Genomic DNA, 24,774 nt, shown 5'->3' with positions numbered 1-24,774 from the left:
ATAGAACTGGTTTACGTGCTTTCAGTCACGTCTCCGCGGTTTTCCAAGACCCACCGAAGCTACGTACATTAATTTCAAGTTGCGTTGTCAAACCAAAGTATCAGCGCTTTTACAGGGCTACGTATATATATATATATATATATATATATATATATATATACCTATCACCTACGTAATCAATGGCAAGAGATAGAGAAAAAAGCTTTTTTATCAACTAACGTTACATTCATATCAAAGGGTCACATACATATTTATAATCTATGAGCCCCGCGGCGAAGAAATTATACGCTGACGGGATAAAAAGTTCTTTCTTCAATTTTATCGAACGCGCACACGCGTCTTGTAATTATACATGTCCTACGTATCGTCTATATATTTATGATATCTCGTTAGAAAACGTGCACCGCGAGGCACGAGTGCGTCCATTCACTTTTCACGCGTACTAAGAATAGATAATATTATTACAAAGTTGGAATGCATTTCACTGAACGAATCGAATCGCTATTCGGATGACAGTAGATAATGTTTTAACATGTGTAGGCACATATAGCGATCGCTAACGAATACTGGCACGTGATAGGGAGAGCAAGCATATAATATAGTAGATGGTGTTCGGTAGTCTATCATACTTTTGAGGGACAGGGGTATCTATACATACATTGTTATTATAACGGCAGAGATGATAAGACTTATATCGGTTGTAGGAGGAAAATCGTTTAATTCTTTGTTACATCGAGCATAGGCGTAAGGAAAATAATGCAGTCGCGTAACGTGCTATGATTTTTCTCACTCAACTATAGTTTTCATTGTATGTACTTATGTATCTAAATTTGTCGCCGCGCTCCTCCTGTTATTGCGAATCCGTAAGCCATTGGTTTTTTTTTTTTTTTTTTTTTTTTGAGCCGGTATAAGCGTCTCGCATGGATCCTTTTTTCTTGACTTATTTTTTTTCCCATCGTTGGCAGAGGATATTTGCATCACTTTCGTATTTCTCGTATCACTTTTAACGTTTAATTAATGAAATCTTTCTATTTGTACGTCACTTAAGTGTAAGTATTAACTCGATTGGCTTATTTCATCATCAAAATTAAAGTCAATTCAGTTATGATTTATTTCTATTAAAATATTGAAGAGTAAAACACAGGGTTTAAAAAAATTACTATTCTTTGGCTTCTCCAAAGACAAAGTAAATTATGTTTCAAGGAAATACATTTTTTATTCAAACTTATTCTATCTACGTCTGTAGAAATAAGTGTATGTATCATCAGTATATTGCAGGAGTTGCTGAATTTTGAGCTAACTGGGCTACCATCGTTTTATTTTTTAACTAGTATTAGCACTATCGAAAGTGAATTGCTTTTACCGTTCTTTTTTATTTTCGTGTTTTTTGGTTTTTCTTGTTTTTTTTTTAAATTTTTTTAGTAATTTTGCTTCGTTTAGTGCTCTAGTAATCGAAAACGGCTTATATACTAATATAATTATTAATACGGTTTATATATTCGTACTTTAGCGGGTATTAATGAATAAAATCTAAATAGTACTCTTTCATTAAATTTTTGCAGGATATTAATTTGTACTCTTAAATTTTTCACTTTAACACGATTTAATGAGTTAAATTAATGAAAAGTTTTAATTAATTTAAGCTACCACATTAATTATGGGAAATGGTTGAAGATATTGTTTAAATAAAGTGCTGCTTCAAAATTTTAGAAATTATTAAAATGATTTAAACTTTTTAATAAAGAGATCAGCTTCCTATAAGACTGTGTAAAGTAGACAATAATGTTAAATAAGAATTGGCTATAATTAAAAGTACAAATTATGAAACATGGAAATAAATCAGAGAGTAACAAAACCAATCAATTGGCTACAATTTTTACAGAAGTTGATTTCAAGCGTTCAATACCTCTGTATGTAACTAGTATTACAAAAAGATTGATTTTTGTTTAAAAAGTATTAGACTATTCTAAAAACTTCATACTACAGGATGTGGAAAAGAAATGAATTGCAATTTAAGAAACTTAAAATTTATTACCAACATACTTTATTAGAATCAAACTTTAAGAGCATACTTTCGGGGTGGGAACGCCGACTTTTTGCGGATCTCCTTCATAGTCTTCCTGCTAGCTTCAAAAGGAGTAAGTTTCCTGCGAATAGCCCTGGTCTTTTTTGGCCTCAGGTCAAGAGGCTTGTACTTCTTGTTTTTGTAAAGGAGACGGAGATTCTCCTTCTGTTTTTGGTGCATAACAATGTACACCCTAGCAATAGCTTTGCGGACGACACGACTACAACATAAATAAACAGTGTCACATAGGTACAAAATAAAATAAGTTGGCATAAGCTTTAGCAATGATTTACTCACATCTTGGAAAGCTTGGACGCAGTTCCTCCAGTGACTTTAGCTACTCGCAAGCTGGTGAGCTCAGTTTTGAGCACATCCAGCTGCTTCATCAGCTCCTTCTTGTCTTTGGTCCGCAGCTCCGAGCACTTGACTTTACCCTGGAACAATCATCAAAAGCATGTCAAAGCACATCATCATAACCTCATCATCAAAACACAATGTTGTAAACTTGCACGGAATCACATATTAATCAACATTTTTTCTTTGCACATGCAACTATTCGAATAATATACACCAAGTCACAAACGTGATAAATTGTAAAGTTTGAGAACTAAAAATTCTAAATCAAAGCTACAGAGCCGGACGGGTCGGTCACGATTTTCGCGTAACATCATACTTGTTCGAATAACTTTTGTTGCATTCAAAAAGTATAATCACAAATGTATCAATCGTTCAATTCGAATTTTTAATATTTTATCTGATGCTTTCAATAAAAATAGATTGCAAAAAAACTTGTCAACTAACCATTGTGTCGGATTTTGAGTGAAAGAAAAAAGAGTGGGGGAAAAGAGACACGGCGCGATGCACTGCACTGTCGAAGATTGAACTTGAAGCCAGTCACAACTGTGCGTCGATTAATCGAAAAAGATTTTTTTTTTTTTTTTTTTTTTAGTACACTCGAAGTATCGAATATTTTTGTTGACCGCGAAAATTCAAATTAATTAAATTTTGTATCGCTTAACATAAACTACTTACGTATACGTCGAGCAATTTTATTCATTTTTTTTTTAGGTATAATCTCAAGCACTATTCTTTGAAAAAAGTTTTGAATATCGTAACTAAATTTGAGTCAACATTAAAAAAAAAAATTGTTTGATAAGGTGCGAGATTAAAATATCAAGAAATCTGAGAGATTTAAGAAGTAATTGTAGTTGTAAATTTAACAGTCCCGAAAAAACTAAAAGAGTACTTATCACAGAAACTACGTATCTATCAATATATCAAAAATATTTTCTTGTTTCTTTGACAAACGTTTGGGTTACGAACGCAGGTCTATTTTGTATGTTCAATTTTTTAATAATGGCAATGTATTACAGTAATGAAGCCATAATTTTTTCCCACATGGAGCAAAGCTGTTTATTTTATTTTGTTAATTAATTAATCAATGACTGTTTCCTAGTACATAAAAATTTGCTGTGTGAGTTTAAAAGTTTTTTGCTGAAACATTTCGTTCAAGGCATATGACTCCAACATTCGATGCGCCATTTGAGATGCTATATCATGATTGGAGTGAACGCAAGAGTCATTGCTCCGAATATTATAAACAGTACAAGTATGCATAAACTTGTATGTAGCGTGCACGTAACGATTTCTCGGCACCCGATGACAAGTAAGTATGGTAGTATACATATTTACTGCATCAAATGAGTGCAAAAACAGATTGCCGAAGGGGAATCGCCGGCTCGCTGATAAAGTTTATTTCGCTGAATCCATTCAAGCTTGATTTTCTCTTGAACGACTTCTCCAGTCTTTTCACCCTCCCATGACCCCCATAATCCGCAACAACGCACCCCTACAGGCGACCAAATCCTCCGTAGGGAGACACACAACACACCATACTTGGGCAGTACAACATTGCGAACAATGCGAATACGCGAGAGAGAGGTGATACTTATATTATAGACTCGCAAAGTTGTAAATGTCCGCAACCTTTTTTTTTTTTTTTTTTTTTTTTTTAATCGAAGAGCCGTGCAACTCGCGAACGGCCAGAGAGCCGCAGAGTGTAAAAATATGTGTGTGCAAAAAAAAATCCCTTAGTTGCCTTTGAGCATTCGCTCTTCGAGCTTCGAGTCGTTGTATAATGTTGTAAATGAGCTAACAAGGGCTGGAGGCTAAAAAAGGGCACCTATACCTAATCGTTACTTGGTTACATCCCCTACTGTAGCTACCCCCCTAGAGTGGAAGTGAGTGTGTAAAGATACCTATAAGCCGATGTCAGACGCCAGTCTGCGGCTCGGCCGCTCAACCATCGTCGAGAGAATAACCAAGACGACCACGGCGCACAAGTATAGGTACATATCGACCTGCACTGCTGCAGCAGGAGTCGGGCTGTCATGATTTGAGCAGAGGAGGGAGGCCGAGGTGCATTTGATGTAGAGATTTTGGTAAGTTTTTTTTTTTTCCCGGCCCAACTTGTTTTATGTCGTTGCTTTTGTTTTAATGTCTGGTATTATTGTTTATTGTATTATTATTTTCATCATCACATCCTGCTGTGTGTAATTATATACACCTATACTTGCAAAAAAAAAATTAATTTCTTCCCCCTGATATAGGTACGTGAATTTCGCGTGCGCGTCACGACCTGTATTTATATTTATGCTAAGCAGTGTTAACATATATACAGGTATAGCGTAAGTGTGTGTGGTTGTGTCGCATACGTGAATGTATGAGAGAGTGAAAACTATAAAGTACTTCTCGGGTTCTCGGTATCTCGGTGTTCTCGGTGCTGGCGCCCGAGAGACGTGTTTTTTATTTGTTCCCTGTTGCTGTTAAACCCGGATGGGATGGGCTGGGCGTATATTGCGAGGTATATTGTGTTTCGTGCACGCGAGGACGACGATGACGACGCTGCTGGACGTTCGCCTGACAATTGTCTTTCGGGTCATTAATTTGACAGGGCCCAGGGTTTATTCGTCATTACATTAGGTACGGGAAAAAAAAAACGTTGCACATGAAACCATAAGTTTTTGATAGCGTAGATTACTTGTTACATAATGAGTAGCTCGTGAATATTATAGTACTTATTTCTCTTTTGGCTTATTTTTTTTTTTTTTCTCATAAGTATAACTGCATAGCTTCCATTTGTTTACTATTCTTCAGGTGTACGCTAAAGACTTGTTGAAAATGTTTTTCTTGTTTGATGATACATAGGCTTAGTAATGGAGGATAGTGTGAGTGTCAAATCTACTGAATCAGTGGCTACCAGTGATGAGTATGAATTTGTAAGCGAAAAAATTTCTGTCAAACAATCACAACCGCCTCTGCTCAATATCGCCAACAATGGCAATCTAGAAGATCTCCAGAACGATTTGCAAGAGGTACGTGTTTTTTGTTCTAATAAATTAATGATCATCATTAGTCATGCTATACTTGTATATCAGCTCTTTAAAGGGTTATACATCAAACGTAGACAATTTAGTATGTTGGTTTTGTGTACGTTTTTATGCTGCACAGAAATTTTTTTTTCTGGTGAAGGACCTTTAATCCTTGACACCAAACTTGTATAGATGTTGTTGTATTTTGAACACTTTGAACAACTTCATTTACTGGCAGTAATTTTATTTTGTCAAATTTTTAACATCTAGTAATGTTTAATTGTCCTTTTTTTCTGTTATTCATCAAAATATAAAATTTTCATTCAAATTTTAGATTTTAACTGAAGAATCCAAAATGGACGAAATTGGAGATACAAAAATAATATCAAGCAATATATCTAGCATACAAAAAACAAAAACTATCGGTCAAAGCAAGTTTTATGATGTTTCTTCAACTGAGGTAACACCAGAAAAACAAGATGAAATGAAACCAGATGATTACACAGATGACTATGGTAAATACTCCCAACAGTTTTGATAAAATTGATTACTTATGTTATTTTTCTGATAAAGTAATCAAACAATATTTTTCATTCAGAATTAAACATCCTACTAGATGAGCAGCAGGATTATACAAAATTTGATGCTGTTACATATCTTGGAGCCGCGCAAATTAATGCTCCAAAATCGGAGGCGGAGATTCAAAGAAACATGAAAATATTGGCTGAGCACTCCTCTGTGCCTATAAAAGTATCTATATCCGTGCCAAGCTGCTCTCAAGGAAGTGTTATGTAAATTTCACAAAATCAAATAGAACTACTTTTCTCGTTTGACACTATTCATTAAAATTATTGTAAATTTTGTATAGCTTGTATGACTCTGCAACGCAACAGCCAATCAAAAGTTACGAAGTTCAGCGCATTCTTTTTTATGCCCGAGGAGATAGCACAGGCCCTTGCACTGCATGCTTTGCCTTTACTTGGTCTCACGGAGATACCCAAGAATCGGCTATTTTTCAATGTCATGTTTTTCGTTGTGATATACCCGAAGCTGTGAGTAGACTTTATCAAAACATTTTTCCAAAATACAAATAATTTATTTAGAAAATATAAATAACTTGAATAAATTAATGTGTCATCAAGTACATTGAAGCAACTATAATTATTTGATAAATTTTTTTTTTATGCAGGTGAGACAAGTATCTTCATGTTTTGCTAAAGCTTTTCAAAGGTTTCCTAGATCAATGACCAATTCCTTAACAGGCAGCGATTTTAACAATGGTTTCAATCCTATCAATGATAAAGCAAATTCAAGAGTGTTCATTTTTGAAGTCACAATGGAAGTAAAAGAAGAAGATGGAAAGGGTGCTTACAACACTGTTCCCAAAGATAGGAATTTTTTTAAGTTACGTAGTAATGTTCCAAAGCAAGTATGTTTAAGCATACAACAAGTCAAAGAGGGTGGCATCTCTCTCGAGGTAGAAAGATGTTTTGGTGTTTTAGTCAGTCCTGGTCGTAATGTTAAGCACAGCGATATGAGATTGTTAGAAATGGTAATATTTTTTTTTTTTTTTTCAGTGCTGATTAAAATAAAATTTTATTGTATTATAATTAATTTGATTAATTTCCAGCAGATAAATAACACACCAGTGTCATCTGAAAATAAAAACTACAACGTTTCTGGTAAATGGGATCCAGCTGATCCTGCTCTAGAAAGTTTAAACGTTGAAACTCCTCGAGAAGGAAAAATTTTTATGACAGTGGCCGTAGATTTAGTAATCCGTGGTATAAGAGAACCAGTGAGATTTGTAATTGAAACATCTGTAAAAGTTTTTCCCCAAAACGTAAGATTTTGGTATTTTACCAAGAGAAACCTTGTTCAACAATTTTTTCTCAATTCTAAAGAGGTTACTTTCATTAATTTTTTAATCGAAAACTATTTACCTACGTAATTTTTTGTACTAAATGGGTTATTTGAAATGTTTAGATAGTACTGAATGAAGGCGCCGAGATCCACTATGAAGTTCAAAACATCGAGACATCCGGGGAAATAGATAGAAATAGACTAAGTCTACCTTTAAATTTGGCGTCATTGATTAAGTCACCTTCCTTGACGAGTATCGATACTCTTACCCCCAAGGAAGAATATGATTCGGACGGGGATGAGCCAATGTTAAGTGGTACTGGCGAAGTTTCCAAAGACTGCTCAGCAGACGAACTTGCCAATTGGGCCGAAGTGATAGACAGTTGGCAAGTTAATGAACAACGTCCCAAACTTCTTGTAAAACTAACGAAACAAGGTATACCAGAAGCTCTCAGAGGCGAAGTGTGGCAAAGGCTTAGCAACTGTGACAATTCTCAAGAAATGATGGACAAGTACAGAATGCTCATTACCAAGGTACACTTGATATTTTTAATTCGTGTGCTATATTTTTATGAATTGAAAAAAAAATAGTTTTGTCTTTCTTATTTACTACAGGAAAGTTCTTGCGAAGGCGTTATTTTACGAGACATTAACAGAACATTCCCTGCTCATGATTTTTTTAAAGAAACCGGAGGTTTGGGGCAAGATTCTCTGTACAGGATAAGTAAAGCATATGCTGTGTACGATGAAGAGATTGGTTACTGTCAAGGTCTTAGCTTCCTTACTGCTAGTTTGTTGTTACATGTAAGATCTTTTCTTTATTGTGGACTATGTATTTTTGAAAATATTTAAACATGTATTTTTTTGTTTTAGATGCCTGAAGAGCAAGCATTCTGTATTCTGGTTAAATTAATGTACGATTACGGATTGAGAGATTTATATAAAGACAGATTTGATAATCTACACATGAGATTTTATCAACTAAATCGTTTGATGGAGGTAAATCAAGCTTAACGAAATTTTATTTCATTTTATTCCATTTTAAATTTAAATATCAGAAAATCATAAATTTATAATTGCAGGATCAGTTGCCTGATCTCTACAAGCACTTCTGTGATCGCGGCATAGAGACGCACATGTTCGCCGCACAATGGTTTCTCACCTTATTTACCGCTAGGTTCCCGTTATATCTGGTTTTCCACATTCTCGACGTTTTCCTGCTTCAAGGATTAGATACATTGTTTCAAGTTGCTCTTGCCCTTTTAACAGTAACTTTCGACACACTTACTTCTTTATTAAAAATAATATTGTAATCTAACTTTTACCTTATTACCCTAGCTATGCAAAAAAGAATTACTTCTGCTCGATTTTGAGAGCACGCTTAAGTACTTCCGAGTTCACTTGCCGAAGCGGTGCCGTAACGAAGAGGTATCGCGTTACGTTATGAAGCTTGCCTGCTCGATAACACTTAAGAAGCTAAAGAAGTATGAAGCCGAATTCTTGGCACTAAAAGGTAATTTTGTCTTCTACGTTTAATGTGTTTTTGTATCACGTTAGGTGTGGGAATACAAGGAATACTTGCACATCTCCATTGTACATACTATAGTCGAAAAATCAGTATCGTGATAAGACTTTTCCTTACTAATAATTATTTAAGCTTTTAAAGATTTCTGTATGGTTTTATTACTGGTAGGACATTAGCTCGTTTTTTTTTTTTTTTCGTTAGCAAAAAAATGTATTATTTAATTAACGTATGCTAATGCTAAACTGGTGCCATAAAGTTAATTATTTGGTGTTATTAGTTTGTTAGAATAAATAAATCAAATTTTTATATTGGACATCAAATTACAGGTTGCGACACAATCTCGTTTTCATTGTTAATTTTGTCGGTAATATATCGAATTTTCAACGCAACGTGTAATAAAATAGTCAGTATAAAAACTTGACTTACACATCACCCATTAAAGCGAAAAAATTTACATCTATACGTTTGTTAGTATAGTTTCATCAAAACTACTCCCAACACTGTGATTTATTATAACTAACTAAAAGATTAATTATTGTTCTTTTATTATTTGTGATTGATATTATTACTGATAAGATATTGACTTTCACTTGTTAGAAGCTGCAATAAAAAGAGAATTTAGAGTATTTAGTGTTGTACTATTTATGCTAGAAGCTTGTATTAAGTATTGTAGTTGTTATAATTACGTGGAAAAAAGTCGAAATATTTTTTTAATAAATTTACAAAAACAACTTGTCTCAATTTAGTCAAAGTTTTATTTTAACGACATGTAATTTATCTGTTTTTTAATTTCGACTTTTGGCTTTTTTGCACTGTAGATCTAAATTTAACATTAGAGTCCTATCCAGTAGACTGTTTTTGATATGCCATTTGCACACAAATTATTAGTTAAAAAAGAAAAAAAAAAAAGAAACAATGGGCTGTTTACAATTTTAAATGGTGCGTTGCATGCTTGGTGCGACGTATAGCGCGTGCAAGTCAACGCAACTCAACTGAAAGTTTTTCTCCTTGCTACGAGACTGGAATGTTTATTAACATTTTGTTGAACGCTTGTGCCTCTCATTCTCCTCTTTACGCTTCACAATCACTCGATGTAAGTAGTTAATCTTGGTTTTATTTTGTTCAATGTCCTTGCCCTCTCTCATTTTAAGGTGTCGGTATTTGCTCATTCAAATGTATTTTAGTTGGGGGGGGGGAAAAAAAAAAAAAAAAATCCGCGACGCACATTACTTATATCACCGTCTCAGCCATTTTCCTTTGTACAATGTATTATAATCATCTCACGGAAGAAAAGAAAATTGTCTCATACATAAAAAAAAGAATAAAAATTAAGACCAAGCAAAAACAACATGGCATATGTGTATTTTGCAGAGGACGATGATACCGGAACCGGCAAGAGGAGAGCAACGCTGGCCCTTAAAAAGCGCCTAGCTAAAATCGAAAAGTACAGCAGTAGGCTAAACGAGTACCTTAACAAAAACTTCGGCCTAACCGATCTTCCCTGTCTAAATCTCGAAGAGCTGCAATACTTTCAGTGACCAAGTCATGTTCAGTCGTCGAGTTGAGTCCTCCTTTATTTTGATCTCTCTCTCTCTTTCTTTCTTTTTTTATTTTCGCTCTTTTTTTACATATACATTATTTTCTTCTGCACAATGCGAGTTGTTGTTTCTTGCCGGTGCGGCACTGTTTGACTTTTTGGATTTTGTACTTGCGTGATATGATACATACCTCTAGTTACTACGAATATGTATTTGTTAATTATTGACTTATTTATAAATATATATTTGTTTTGCGGATATAATAATGTTTGATCGCACGTGCACTTAAGTGAGAGAGGTGATAGAAACAGTTTATTTTTTAACTCTTTGATTCTCGGCTGTGTGAAACTATAAGCAATAACGATTTGTGTATTTTTTACTTGTCAGTCGAAATCGAGTGCTTCAAATCAAACGCACACGTTTTTTTGTGTGTGTGTGTGTGGTTAGCGTAAAAAGGAGCGTAAGCAGAGAAATTGAGACAGCAGAAATTGATGTTATCACATAGTGAACAGAAACGCGAGTAAATGACGATTATTTTCTTGTTACGGAGAATATAATATTCTTTCTATGTGTTTTTTTCGTTTTTTTCGTTTTTTTTGGTTTTTTTAATTTTTTTTTTTTTTTTTCTAAAAAAAAATTTCACGTTTTCAAGATCTGCTGACAATAAAATGGTCCTCTTGAATATCTTTTAGTTTTCATTTGGTATCCCTTACTATTCCTTTGTCCATTTCCACTTCTATTATTCAAAGCTTTTGGGTATATGCACAAATACGTTTTTTTTTTTCCAGTGTTATTTTATAATGTTGCATCTTAAAATCTATATACCTACATACATGTAGTCACTAACTGCACACCTACAGTATGTATAATAATAGTTTGGCTAAATTACCATTTAAAGTAATGCACTGAAACGAAATGATTATTTGATACTTGATGTGATGTGCAAAGCTTGGCTTTTTGTATCTGGTTAGCGCGTACAGAAACGCTTGATTTTTCCATACCGATGGGGTGTATTTGCACGCTGGAGAAGGGTTTTTCCGCATATATACCTATGGTGTAATTTTAAAACTCCATATCTTGAAAACTGAACCAACTACATGATACACCCCTGTTGATTGAAAATACACCACATCGCCGTGTCTCGGAGTATTATCAGGATGTCAGTACCCCTACATAATTGAAGTACGCGGTCTTTGTAAATTTTCGTATAAACATACGTAATTTCACGCAACTCATTGCAACATTGTATCTAGTTCTTACTTGATTTTACACGTGATTTTTCTTTAGTTTTCATGGATTTTTTTCCTAGAAAATTAGTGGTTACCGTGAAATCTCGTATTATGGTGCTGTAGGGTATTGTGTAACTTTCCAAAACTTGAACAAAAACGATAACTGATAATCCTGATAACGACCCGTCATTAAGTAATCTTTACAGTTGTCACAGCCTGAAAAGCTGCGTAGTAGAGAGTCGAAACTCGAAAAAAAATTAATAAAGCCCAGATGTACGTAAAATGTGGTAACGTTAGAGCTCATTGGAATTTGACTCCTGAGAATTTAAAAATCAACCGAGGAAAGGAAAAATTATGTTGAGGTCGCATGTTTTTCACCCTCAACTTGGTCTCCGGCATAAATGCGCGTCCAATAAAATTATAAAATAAAATGATTTAAAAGATTAATAAAATTTGACGAGGAGTCCTGTTTGTATAAAAGGTAAAATGGTGGATTGTGCAAAAGTATTTTGCATTTTTTTTATGATTCGTAAAAATAATAAGAGACAGACCGACATATTAAACATTTGCTTTGCGTTGCAAGCATATTCCGTATTGAAAAATCGGCGCTTGCCATGTCAATAAATTAAGTTACAGGCTAATAGAGTTTAAGGAAAATCGGTAAATTCATAAAAATGAAAATTCAATGAATGGTACGGTAGAAAGTTTTCAAGGGAACTCGAATGATTCGTGCTACTTCTTTTTTTTGTACTGATACAAGCAATATTTCGAGCTTGAAATTTTTCTAACATTCATCTATGTAGGAACTCTTCTTGCATGCGAAGCGGGTGTTAGCTACGGGTTTGAATGACAATGTTCGCATTCATGAAAACAAAATCACCTGTCCCGCGCATTAGTTGCGCAACCGTTGCACAACGATATACTTAACGATTTTACCTTTTTTTTTCAAAGATTTCGCAAAAGGTATTTTTTATTATCAGACGAGTAGTGTCAATAGTGGCCAAACGCATGTTTGATATCGCGTCTCTCTGTGCTGTAGTTGTTTATTTTTTCGTTAGTCATGCGATTAATGGATTCGATAAACAGTAACAGGTAATATTGAATATACTATACATATAAAAGTGAAAATGGAATTATAGTCGATGTAACGAAATTACAGAAAAATCGAGATAACATCGGCATATTTGGGAAACATGAAACTCCCAACCGTACACGTGCACGAAAAAGCAATTATGTTATTCAAAAAATATTCCCGAAAAGCACAAGTTGCTTTCGATTGACCTTGGCTCGATAATTTTGTATAAGTGCACACTAAAAAAAAAAAAAAAAAAAAAAAAAAAAAAAACCCCGAAGGTACACCAGAGCTTCGTATTCTCGCGCAAACCAGACGCGTTATCAGCGCTCGTGTACCTATCTTACGTTTGCCAGCTGTTGTTTATACATATAGGTCTGATAAAAGGAAAACAAAGTAAAAAAATTTATACACAATATATATGTGCGAAAAGAGTTTTCTCGCGCGATCGAATCGATGTATACACCACGCCACGCCTGCGATAAAAGCCTATACATATACCTATGTAGTATTTACGATAAGATCGCAAAGCCCGATTTCAGGTGCCCTGTCACTTTAGTGCACCCATACAACCAAATACTAAACCGATCGTTGGAAACGGGGTGAGGGGGGGCTGACAATTTTTCAATCAACTCTCATCGTTGGATTATTGCGCGTGGAGCAAAAAAACTTTTTCCCCCGAAAAAGGTAAACCTATTACAAGCAACATTGGACTTTCGTTAAACTGAGTTTGGACAGCGCGCATATACATGTAACCCGATCGATCGGTAATGAAATTTTCGATGAAATCTCCAAGGCTCGTCCGGTCGACAACAAAAAAAAAAAATGATGACGGTCTTCGTCAATTAAAGCCAGTTAAGGTCACGGGGTCTATTTATCTTTCCCGAACAAAAAAACTGCGCGTACGCTCGCTTTTGGCGGAGAAGGAGAGGAAGGGGGAAGTCCGCGTTCGAAAAAATGATCGCTCGAGGTGGTGAAAAAATTAACAACGGAGAAAATAAAAAAAAGCTGCGGCGATCGTAAGCTTAAGGGTATAATTATTTGACGCGCACATTATTTCGAGGTATACCTATGCCTGTCTCGGTAGTCGAACATCAGGTGGTATACATGAGAGTGGAAAACGCGCGTGTGTGTGTGCTGTTTGACAAAAAACGCGTGCGGATTGCGGGGGGCGGGGACGGGGGCAATAGCATATATCGCAGTGCAAGCGGAGCAAAAGAGCGCGTGTCGTAAGCCGAAATACTTATGCACGCACATGAGTATAAGGTTAATACCTATCGTTTCGTTTTCGGAGCAATCTCTCTGCACAATATCACAAGATCGTCTCTCTCTCGCTCCCTCCCATTGAAAGTCTGCGTCTCTCTCTTCGCAGTTGCCGTAATATCTTTCCTCTCTCCCTCTCTAGCGTGGATATACATTTTTATATACCTATACACACGCATCAGCACCAGAGAGAGCGCAGTACATTTTGTTACATTGGGTATAGGTGCAGCGCTCGGTAGCAGTAACAACATAATAATATATCGGCCAGTGATCGGCTGACGCTCAGCTGTACCGGACGCGCGTGTGGTATCATCATCGGTATATACGATATACATATACATACCTACATATACACACAATAACATCAAGAAATACCAAATACTTACAATGGCGAGAAGACTTCTCAACAGTAAGGAAACGATTTACTTATTGAGCGCAATTTTTTTCGTGCATGGCTTTCTTTTTATATTACACCTATGGTTATAACCTACGTATTTTATATTCTCCAATTTTTACGATAGAGCCGATAAAAGTGCGCAGTTTTCGAGTAGACTCTCCAAGTAATGGGCTTATTGAAGCAATTTTGGAGATACATCCAATGCACGTGCTTTCTCGTATAATGACGTGTGCTTGATGTTTTTTAACACTTGATCATTAAGATAATAATTACCTTTATTTTTACTTAAGTATTTTTTTTTTAATTATGGTCCTTTTCGTGTGCTTTTGTGTGTATATACCTATCCAGTTTTGGGTTGTTATCTGTTATTGTCGCAAATCACAAAACAAGGTGTAAACAGGTGGTGGTGCTTCGACAGATTGTCGCTCGCAAATCGTTGATACGTTGAATTTATTATCGTCCTCTGTTACGAAACAACTGAAAGATCGCCTATTATGCAGGTCCGTTAGTAGGTGTAAATTAGTTTTTTACCGCGCAGTATCATATAATTTCATTCCCTCCTTCTTCCCCTCGAGCACTCGATATATATGATGTTGTTTATAGGCCAGAGTACATTATTTTGTTTTAAACATGGCACCATAATTTGTTATTACCGTTATTTTATCGTCGTAAACAATAATATTTATTACATATGAAGATGGTCCATAAGTATATGTATAGCGGTGACGATTTTTGCGTGTCGAAACAATTCGATCCGGAAACAACTGTCGTCTGCAAATATTAAGATATACCTTTGATATAATCGAGTCAACATATTACAGAGAAAAATGACAATACAGTCTGTAGAATAACAAATCGTTCTCGAGAGGCAGCGAGTCGATTCACTTAGCAACGAAAGCACAGAGTTGGCACTCTTTTGACACCTGATGCGAGCGTGTGACACGTGTTTATCTGTTATTTCGCGGCCCGGGGCGGGGTATAGAGAGGAATTTCAATGTACATAAAGCAGGCAACCGATCGAGAATTAATTGGCTCGTGAGTGATGGTATACTGCGAGACGTGATATTATACTAACTACAAGTGCAATGAACAGATACATCAGGAGTGGGTATATTTATATGCGGTTGTTGTTGTTGTTTGGGCTAACGTTAGTTTTGATGGCTCGCAGAAGCGCAAGAGAATGCGGACGAATTCAGTAACGAGGTGGAGCAGCTCCGAAGCGCCGTGGCCAGGATCGATGAGGAAAAACAGCGCCTCGAGGTCGAGCTCGGCCAGATCAAGGAGATGCTGCAGCGCGAAGTCACCAGGGCCGACTCGGAGAGCCAAAGGAACTCCGTTATCATTGCCGAGTACAAAAAGGTACTACCGCTTACTTGTATGCACGAAAAATTTCAATCTCATTTTAAACAATATTTATTGCTATAACCAGTTTCGTGTATGAGTACCCATTGCGACTAATCGTTTTACACGTGTGCATAGATTTGTCAGCGCCTCGAGGATGATTACAATACTGCTAAGGCGTCGCTTAGTGACTTACGCGTAAGTTATTTTTACCATTACTATGATAATGTAAATACCCTTTTATCGCTCTGTATAATGTATAAGCATTGCAAGTGTTTAGATTTTTAATTTTCAAAAGTACGAGCATATACGTATTATTATTATCAGCTACGATTGGTAAACTTTCTCTGCATTGTCACGAAAAGCATATACAATGACGAAATTACAAATGTAGTTTGTGTGTACATGTACGAGTAAAACTTGATCGGTTCGCAGACAAAGATCTCAAAATGTGAAAACTGCTCGAGCAGCAACAAAGAGGAGCCCACGAGCGCTGCGACGACGCCCACCAGCACCGTATTGTCGAACGCCCCGGACATCCGGGTGGATCCGATACTAAGCCGCGCCCAGGAGCGGGTCCGCGAACTCGAGCTGGAACTCGCACAGACGAAGCTTGCCCACGTCGAGGCAGAGTGCAGGAACCAGGTAAGTCTTGAACCAATCGCTTTCTTTTCTCTCGCGCTCGCTTTCTCGTGTGTCTAATGCGGTGCTGTGATATTGATAATGTCTTTCTTTGAAACAGGATCTGACGCACCAGTTACACGCGGCTGCCGTTGAACTCCAGACAGCGCGTAACACCTGGCCACCCTGGCTGAGCAAGACCTTGTCGAGTATCAAGGAGGCGGCTAACAAGCGGCAAGACGTGATCGGTGGTGGCGCGAGTATCCTCAGACGGGACAGTGCGCCCGCGGGTGCCGAGGTGCGACACAGTGCGATACAACACAGTAATCGCGACAGCTTGAAGGAGGCCGTTTGATACGAAGATAGCGACGCGCTGCTCGTCGCGGGACTATTTCAGACCTTCTGAGGCGCTGACCATTATTTTTTTGTGTAAGATTCAAGAGAGCAGCTTTCCTTCGTTGATTTCTGTATTACATGTACGTATGAGATTACGTGTACACCCACTGCATAAGCGGTCATCACTCTTTCTTTTTTGCACTGCTGTTTGCGAGGAGTAACGGCTGTTATTGCAGTAGCTTGTAGTAGTTCGATGAATGGATCGCTTTTTCATTGGATTTCGTGTGACCGAATTCACAAGTTATTTATTTATTAGCTGTTGGAAGAGTGTATTTGAAATAGAAAAGACAAATAGTTCAAATTCAAAGCCTGTATTTACTCACCGACGACATGGAATCATTCGCGAAAATTTCTAATCGCCATCAATGAAAATTTTTTAAAGACAAAAACAACGCTTTTGTTGTATACTCAATTCATCGAAATTAAGCGAATATTCATTATTGCAAGCAGTTCGAATCCTAATGTACGTAAACACTCTCCACTTAGATTTAATCTTGATATACATATATATATATATTTACTTAACGTTTAAAAGAGAAAGACGCGACGTCACGGTCGCGTTGCACCGTGCACATAAAGTTCGACTTCGACGTGCTGGCTGCTCTGTATTCCTTGCAAATAAAGACAAAATAAGATAAGCAGTAGTTAAAGTGCGTTGAACGTAAAATTTATTGTATTATTTTTTTTTACTTTGAATGTTAACAAGGCTTGTTAATGGCTGTAGATGACTCTTTGTTGTAAAATCAGCGTAATAATTACTTTTTTCAGTGCTCGGTAAAAATAACTTTTTGTATGTTTTGATAAAAAAAGCAAGTTGACTTGCAAAATCGTGTAGATTTAAGTTGGGATGATTGAATGATCGCAATACAATGCAATATTATCAATACGAGTCCATCAAGTTACTTTGATGTTTACATTACATAGTATCACATAAACATATATGTTTCTGATTAATAAGCAATATACCAGTTCATCTGTACATTTTTCTTGTGCCATACCAAGTTTTGTCATAAAGATTTTTTTTTTTTTCGTTATCAAGATGTTTAAATTTGTATTTTTGGATAGAAAAATTGGCAAAACTCATAACTCGATCCAGTCACGAGATTAATTTTTTAACTCTAACGAGAACAGGAATTCTGTTCCATGTATAAATATAACTGATTCCTGCGATTATGAAACATTAGGCACGTGATAAAATAATTATATATACATAGTTGTGTAAATACTATAAAATCTTCGTGTAGCCAGGAGTCAAAGTAATAAAAGAAAATCATTGTATCTGTCGAAATTTTATTTATTTAAAAAAACCAAAGAAATCTTTCGATTTATTACCTACAAAACAAGACTTTATTTGGGACCTGTCTTTGGCTACATGTTGAAAAAAAAATTTTCATGCGTTACGATGTGTTATAAAAGTCCCTGAGATACCATGACAAAGTGTAATACCTCTTTAATCTCGGTAAAGTTATCATAAAATCAACGTATGTACATTTATAGGATGAATTTTTCAATGATAATATAAAATAAAATTATGTACATACAATCTCAGAAAAAATAATTGAAAATTATAAAAAATAAAGTTTTTATTATCCGTTGTATAAAAAAACTAATCACTGCCTAAATAACATAACGATTGTTTTTTTAATTTTATTTTGTTTATTTTTTTTTTCAAACTCATGAATACGAATTGAAAAAAATTATCAAGTTAAGCTGAATACATAGAAAAAATATAAAACAAACTTGTTTATTTTTACAAAAATAATTTATAAGAAGTAATAAAAAACTCAAGAAATGCTTAGAACAATCAAGTGTACTATTTACATTTTAACAAAAACACTTATTCAAGTAGTCAACTAACTCATTTTAAGTTTTTTTCGCCGTTTAGTGGTAAACAATAACTACTTTTAATTTTAAGACAAAAGAAAATTTTAAGACCTGAACTCTTGCTTACCATCTATATTATCTGTTTTTTTTTTTGTTTTTTTTCAAGTTAATCTTTTTTAAAAATAAATGGTAATTTACCTTTAAAAAGTCGTGATAGATTTTTAATAGTAGTTTATAAAGAATTATTTACAGATTAAGCAAATTTATTGTATCCTTAGTAGCCAAGCTGGGAAACCATTTCTAGGATCATAAATATCATTTTCGTTTTCCAAATCATTTTCAAGTTCATTCATGATCGGTAAAAGAGCATTAAGATCTGGATCATCTCTAGCCTCTAAATTGTTTCCTTCGCCATCCAAGTTATTATTATCTAGATCCCTATTTTGAGGTTCCACTTCAAACAAACCAATTCTTGGTGCATCTTCTATGCTTGGTGACTCTGAATCTAATTGAGCTACACTTAAAAAGTCATTTTCTGGCGATAAGTCTGGTGGAGTATTAGAATTAGGATAGCCAGAATCCATAATTTCTGGAGAACTACTGTTGACTAAACTACCTGGCGTATCTGGAGATATTTTTTCCATCTTATTTTCTGCTTTTGCATCTTCTTTTGTGTCTAAAATTTTGCTTTTTAAAGCATTAGGAACTGTACTTGTATACTGCCAAACATTTGCTGGACTCTTAGGTTCTTTAGTTTCGTGCAAACATTCACTAAAAAAATGTTTGAAAAATTTTTTAAGAGTAAAAAAATATACGTTTTTACATATTTTTCCATTTCAAATTTATTGTTAAGATCATAAGTTACCTGACTTCATTTGAACATGAACTCAGATTATTATCTTTACTGTCAGTGCTTTGAAGTACATCACCTGACGTTGCATTTTCATGAATACTAACATCTAAATTTGAAAGCTCAGTATTTTGATCAACTTTCCTTCTTTTACAATCACTAGGGATATTTGGAGAACTAGAGTTAGTTGGCTCTTCAAAAGTACTTTCATGAGAATTGGCTGTAGTATTGTCTAAATTTAATGTTTTAGTATGCTGATATACCATAGGACTTTCATACACTGAGATGGAATCTGATGAATTTTCAAAAGAAACACTTGTATTTGCTCTTGAAGTTTCAATCATGACCGTAGATATGCTACTTTCATCTGTGACATTCCAGAAATTATTTTCAGGAGTCTCAAAATTAGTATTATCTCTGGATTCAGAAATGATAATAGAACTACCCGATTCAACAATACTATTTTCCGTGTTTGTCAAGTTAAGTGCTTGTGAAGATAAGTTTCTTGAAACTTCTGAATTTCCAGAATCTATGGTTTCCGAAAAACTTGAAATGAATACTGATTCATCTCTTGGAGAATTGCCCATTTCACTCAGATGACTCTCGGTTTCCAAGTCATCTAAATTTGTGTCATCGCCGTATATGGATGAAGTCGTATTAGCATATTCTGAATCATCATTTTCTTCCTCTAACTCTGCATTTCCTACTTCTGGTAAGGTTCCCCATCCATCGTTTTCTACATTTTGTGGTTCATCTTCTAAATTTCGTACAATAACAATTTGCGGTTCGTTTTCCCAATCTTCTCTACTTGGATCACCATCTATTTCATAATCATGGTATTGACTAACTCTATTTAAAAAATAATCTGCTGGAGGTCCTGGGTCCCTACCCCATACACCACTACCGTCACTATCAAATTCGTCGTTAAAAGCATCAATATCAAAAAAATTTTCTTGGTTTGTACTTTGATCAGAGTACTGAGTTGGAGGAGGAATCATCACAACTGGCCCATCTTCTCTATCTTCAATTGACCATCCATCACCACGTAATATATCTCTCAAATCACTTTCAGTGACGGGAATTTGCATGAGACTCATAATCGATCGAAGAGGCACTTCTTCTTCCATTAATTCATTATTAGTGGACAACTTTCTTATGTAATAAACAGCATCGGCAAGAATTTTTTCTTCATCCGAACGACTGTCAACTTCATAAGGATATTCATACATTTCTACAGTTTTGAAAAGTCCTTCAGTTCCTGGGATTTTCGGAACTGCCAGGTCACAGCTCTTGTAAAAGACAGCCATTTGTGAACAGGAACCAAGATGTTCAGTACCTGCAGGTCCATCACATATCCCATGAAATGTTACTTCATAATCTTGGAACCTTGAAACAATATTGTTTGCCCTAGGAGTAAAGAACAAAATTACAAATTTTTACCCCTTTACAATGTATAAAATTTCACAAGCCTATAAAAATATATACTTACCAGTCTTGAAATTGACTTCTTGTCCACTCAAACTTGTGATCCCAATGTCTAAATCCAGACATGTTATTAAAAAGTACGTTAAAATCTGCATTAGGAGTAGTGACAATTGCTACTTTTGGTTTAATATAACCAAATATACTGTAAGGAAAATTTGTCACGTCTTCTGGGTATAGATGCTCAATTCTGTGAAAAAATCAGGCAATCCATACATGAAAGTGAAAGAAAATATATAATTTCAGAAAAATAAACAACGTACAATTCTATGCAAACGACTGCATCTACATCTTCCAATTGTTTGTCATGGTGATTAACACTACCTTCCAAAATTCTCACAACCAAGGGAGTTGACCTTTTGTGAAGGTAGTCAACGTACAATGGTTTAGCCTTGGGATTGTACCTGTCCAAAGTGTCGCGGTCAATGTCCACAAACAGTACTTCTTCAACTCCAACTATTTTCTTCAAGTAAATGCTAAAATTTAGCTCTGAACATCCAAAGTCTACTACCTGAAAAATTTAAGATTTAATTGCATAAGTATGCATACAATGCAGATTGTAAAGAAAAGTTGTGAGCTCCACGGACACCTTACCTTCCTGAGCTTCCTACCAAAACGCGGATCGGTAAGAATTTTTTCTACGGCCTGAAACCTTTGGACGTACGCTGGAGGATTGAAAGTGATGGTAGACTTGGACTCTTCGTCAACCGAGTCACCGGAATTGCGGCGCTTAAAATTCGTGTGTTCTCTCATTCTCTTGGGACTAGCGTACGGGGCCCGGAACGTGTCATCGTCGTCCTTGGCACCAGCAAGGCGACGAACGACATAGTTACCAAACATGTAAAATGCGTAAAGAAACACTAGCATGTCCTCCTCACTTCGAACCTCACTCGTAAGTACCTATATAGGTATATATGTATGTACGTAAAACAAATGCGTTATATAGGTATACCACGTGGGGGATTGTTCAGCCGCAGCTAAAGAGTTGACGCGAACACTTTATTATAAACTAAATAAACAGTGCCAAGATTCGGAAATTGGTTCGGGAGACGTGGCCGAGTGCATCCTCGAGGACTGTAAGAGCCTGCTAGAGTGTCACTTGGAGATTTTCAATATTTCTTTATAAGATGTCACTCTAGCCTACAATAAACACCTTGAGCACTGCACATAGTATCAAGTCGACAATGCGATAGGAAAAGAAAGGAGTTAAAATAAAAGTGAGTCAGAGTTCGTAAACTTCCACGTAAGTATAATATATCTACAATAGGTATACACTTGCATCTTGCATGTACTGGCGCGAAGCCGAGTTGTTTACATTTGTAAGCAGCATATATATATATATATATTCACTTGCAGGAATTTACAAACCTCGATAAGATTTTTTTTACTCAATCGAACTCAATGAATTGCCAATGGTTTTTTTAATTTCCATGTTCTTCTTCAAATTGACAAATTATTTTCAGATTTCAAAACTGAATAGTAAAACAACTTTTTTTTTTTTTTTTTTTTTTTTTGTAAAAAATTTTCTTCAAATTACTTAAAAAGTTCAAGATATTCGGCTAGCAGCGTTATAGAGTAATTACGAAAAGTTGTCATATTCAAAAAAATTTTAATTTTACCACAAATCCACGTTATAAATTTAAGAATTATAAACTTTTTTGTGGAATATTTATATGGAAGGGTCCGAAGCTTTGATCTGCTTTCCGAAAAAAGTTTTAAAAAACGGTCAAGGAAAAAAAAACAATTTGAAGTTTTATTTGGATGAATAATGTATATTTTTCTATTAACAAATTGTCGTCTTGTATAATGTATCTATATTATTTAAAAATAACCGCCATAAATATTAATATCTTCATCTAACATACAACATTCATAATTCGCAGTGCGTACTATGCAATCGAATGATTATTTTCAAATACTTTCTTGTTACGTAGAATTAAATTTTTTTTTTTTTTCATACATTTATCGGTAATTTTTAATGTGTGCGTATTACAAGATGTATTTCTTATAAACACCCTTATTTTTTGCCGGTACATATACTCATCTGGTAATATGTAGGCTAACGCAGAGTCTTTCGGCGAAGGTATTTTAATTATTCAACCTGCGTACATACAGCTATAACAAATTTTTAAAATTATAAATAGAATATATGATATTATTTTTCATAAACTTAAACAAAAAGAGAACACATTTTTGCTACCGATTATTCTAGTATGTATATATAATTGTAATGCATTATTTTATAGGTAATTAATCTTTAGTCTGGTAGATACGCGGATGATGGCCTCAACACACTATATTTATTATTTAATTACCAAAGATTTTAATCCTCTACTGAAATATCCTTCAAACCAATTGGTTAATTTTTTTGTCTAACCATTCACATTTACAGTAAATATATATATAAATTTTCTTTTTAATACAACACACGTACAACACTCGAAAAAGTATTTATAACATAACACACTGAATCAAGTGTTGTTTCCTACGTGAATATTCAATTCAGTCCTTCGACTTTTACACATTTTCATATACAGGCTACACGAAATTCTACATAGCTAATGACTTATTTGCTGTTGCATTGCATGTAATCCTCATCGGTATCTATTTTTCTTTTACAATAAAAGTGTATCGTATTTATATGTAATAACTTGAAATTCAATACAAAAATGACACTTAAAAAACAATATGATGTACGATAGAAAAACAGACGTCGACTATTGACGTTGGCTTGCTGAACGACAAGCGACAAGTGAGGGCTGATTTTTGCCGTAAAAATTAAAAATCATATCCACTTGGTACACCCAAAGTACGAATAATAACAGCAGTAATGTTTAATTAATCTCAGTATACAACAACACCAGAACCTTGTGGAAACGACCCCAAGTATTAAATTGTTTGAATCTCTCGGGTGCACAACTAGTTTGTATTTTCCACCTTTTTTTTATGCTTTCGCTTCATCGCCACCATCGTCAACTTCCATTGAAGAACACAAATCAGTCGACCATCGACGCAATTCCTCTCGCTCGCTTGAAAAACAATTTCCACATCCATCGGTGCACCGAACAAAAGTCACACGCTACAGTAACTATTACAAGTAATTGCTACATTCCAAATTGTGCATGTTTTTTTTTTTTTTTTTTTATCATTCCATCTCGTCATCTTCTTCCGTAGATCCGATGCGCGAAGAAAATTGACTCGTAACATTATAATTATGCGTACACGTCGATTTAACGCGTTTCGCTGCGACGATCGTTTCAAAGCGCGTACTGGACGCGCTTTCAGCTGTTCCACTGTCATCCGCCCGGCTGGCGCTCGGCCTCTGGAATAAAAAAAAAAAAAAAAAAAGGTGGTCGACAGACCTTGTTTTTAACAACAAGCATCGGATGAGTATCGGCAGCTTTTCGTTCGAGAGGAGTCACCAGTCAGTTCTTTTTGGGCAGTCGATGCGCTCTTGTAAACATGCACGCACATCATATATGTACACCTATTATGTATGTGTATACTTAAATAATTGGTTCGTCAATCGATAAATTGGTGAGCAATAAACGTTTACGGGTCCATTCACTCGAATCACCGGAATTCTATTGGAACGTTTTGACGGTTGCTGTCAATGGAACAATTTATTATCATAAGGTATATAAACGCGGTATACCTCATCAAGACTCCCAAATTCTGCTGACCGAATGGCTCCGCTGAATCACAATTAGCCTTTAAATCTCGTTAGAAAAGTCTTTATCGTTTTTATGTTGCAATGAAACCGGTAACGTACGCCCACATACTTTTGATCAGTGAAAACAACAAATTCAATAAATAATCGCCAATTGCTTCGTTTTTTTTTTTTTTTTTTTTTTAATTCTATGAAAAAATTTGGGAGCAGCTTCATGAGGCTTACATAGATCATAGTTATAATATTCCGCAGGAAACAGTATTGTCT

At 35.3% G+C, this 24,774-nt stretch overlaps 3 protein-coding genes across 6 annotated transcripts; 1 reads left to right on the top strand and 2 right to left on the bottom strand.

Annotated features, from left to right (window-relative positions):
* Positions 1 to 2,011: 2,011 nt before the first annotated feature.
* On the bottom strand, positions 2,012 to 2,936 carry RpL35 (ribosomal protein L35). Its single transcript, XM_014358856.2, has 3 exons — positions 2,867 to 2,936; positions 2,363 to 2,499; positions 2,012 to 2,285 (listed from the first exon to the last, which is right to left on the bottom strand). Exons 1-3 carry the CDS (start codon positions 2,867 to 2,869, stop codon positions 2,054 to 2,056), a joined length of 372 nt encoding a protein of 123 aa, XP_014214342.1. The 5' UTR covers positions 2,870 to 2,936; the 3' UTR covers positions 2,012 to 2,053.
* A 1,244-nt stretch (positions 2,937 to 4,180) lies between these two features.
* On the top strand, positions 4,181 to 17,959 carry GAPcenA (GTPase activating protein and centrosome-associated). Of its 4 annotated transcripts, none has more exons than XM_023390766.2 (16): positions 4,181 to 4,506; positions 5,273 to 5,439; positions 5,771 to 5,951; positions 6,035 to 6,227; positions 6,305 to 6,488; positions 6,626 to 6,988; positions 7,067 to 7,342; positions 7,423 to 7,833; positions 7,915 to 8,103; positions 8,173 to 8,298; positions 8,382 to 8,567; positions 8,638 to 8,812; positions 15,492 to 15,682; positions 15,803 to 15,862; positions 16,100 to 16,309; positions 16,407 to 17,959. In XM_023390766.2, the coding sequence occupies exons 2-16, from the start codon at positions 5,281 to 5,283 to the stop codon at positions 16,638 to 16,640; spliced, it is 3,138 nt and encodes a 1,045-aa protein (XP_023246534.2). In that variant the 5' UTR covers positions 4,181 to 4,506; positions 5,273 to 5,280; the 3' UTR covers positions 16,641 to 17,959. The 4 variants fall into 4 exon arrangements, with proteins under 4 accessions (XP_023246534.2, XP_014214371.2, XP_014214370.2 ...); XM_014358885.3 differs by lacking the exon at positions 4,181 to 4,506 and adding an exon at positions 4,809 to 5,047 and having other exon boundaries at positions 7,070 to 7,342; XM_014358884.2 differs by lacking the exon at positions 4,181 to 4,506 and adding an exon at positions 4,809 to 5,047.
* Positions 17,960 to 18,040: 81 nt separating this feature from the next.
* Hen1 (Hen1 methyltransferase) lies at positions 18,041 to 22,014 on the bottom strand. Its single transcript, XM_014358815.2, has 5 exons — positions 21,432 to 22,014; positions 21,101 to 21,348; positions 20,845 to 21,027; positions 19,371 to 20,762; positions 18,041 to 19,276 (listed from the first exon to the last, which is right to left on the bottom strand). Exons 1-5 carry the CDS (start codon positions 21,702 to 21,704, stop codon positions 18,769 to 18,771), a joined length of 2,604 nt encoding a protein of 867 aa, XP_014214301.2. The 5' UTR covers positions 21,705 to 22,014; the 3' UTR covers positions 18,041 to 18,768.
* Between the last annotated feature and the right edge of the window lie 2,760 nt (positions 22,015 to 24,774).

The sequence above is a fragment of the Copidosoma floridanum genome, unplaced genomic scaffold (assembly GCF_036245765.1).
Source record: "Copidosoma floridanum isolate Cflo_tuat_1 unplaced genomic scaffold, Cflo_Japanese_pri ptg000019l, whole genome shotgun sequence".
Taxonomy (NCBI): domain Eukaryota; kingdom Metazoa; phylum Arthropoda; class Insecta; order Hymenoptera; family Encyrtidae; genus Copidosoma; species Copidosoma floridanum.
Note: the sequence above shows the minus strand (reverse complement) of the source record. Positions and strands in the feature narration are given on the sequence as shown.

What these genes read in the sequence shown, in the direction of transcription:
- RpL35 (XM_014358856.2), bottom strand. An exon ending in GCGTCCAAGCTTTCCAAGAT is followed by an intron (nt 2,286 to 2,362) that starts GTGAGTAAATCA and finishes TTTATGTTGTAG; the next exon opens with TCGTGTCGTCCGCAAAGCTA.
- GAPcenA (XM_023390766.2), top strand. Translation starts at nt 5,281, where the DNA reads ATGGAGGATAGTGTGAGTGTCAAATCTACTGAATCAGTGGCTACCAGT. An exon ending in TCCAGAACGATTTGCAAGAG is followed by an intron (nt 5,440 to 5,770) that starts GTACGTGTTTTT and finishes TTCAAATTTTAG; the next exon opens with ATTTTAACTGAAGAATCCAA. An exon ending in AACTAAATCGTTTGATGGAG is followed by an intron (nt 8,299 to 8,381) that starts GTAAATCAAGCT and finishes TTATAATTGCAG; the next exon opens with GATCAGTTGCCTGATCTCTA.
- Hen1 (XM_014358815.2), bottom strand. Translation starts at nt 21,704, where the DNA reads ATGCTAGTGTTTCTTTACGCATTTTACATGTTTGGTAACTATGTCGTT. An exon ending in GCAGTCGTTTGCATAGAATT is followed by an intron (nt 21,028 to 21,100) that starts GTACGTTGTTTA and finishes ATTTTTTCACAG; the next exon opens with AATTGAGCATCTATACCCAG. An exon ending in TCATGTTCAAATGAAGTCAG is followed by an intron (nt 19,277 to 19,370) that starts GTAACTTATGAT and finishes ACATTTTTTTAG; the next exon opens with TGAATGTTTGCACGAAACTA.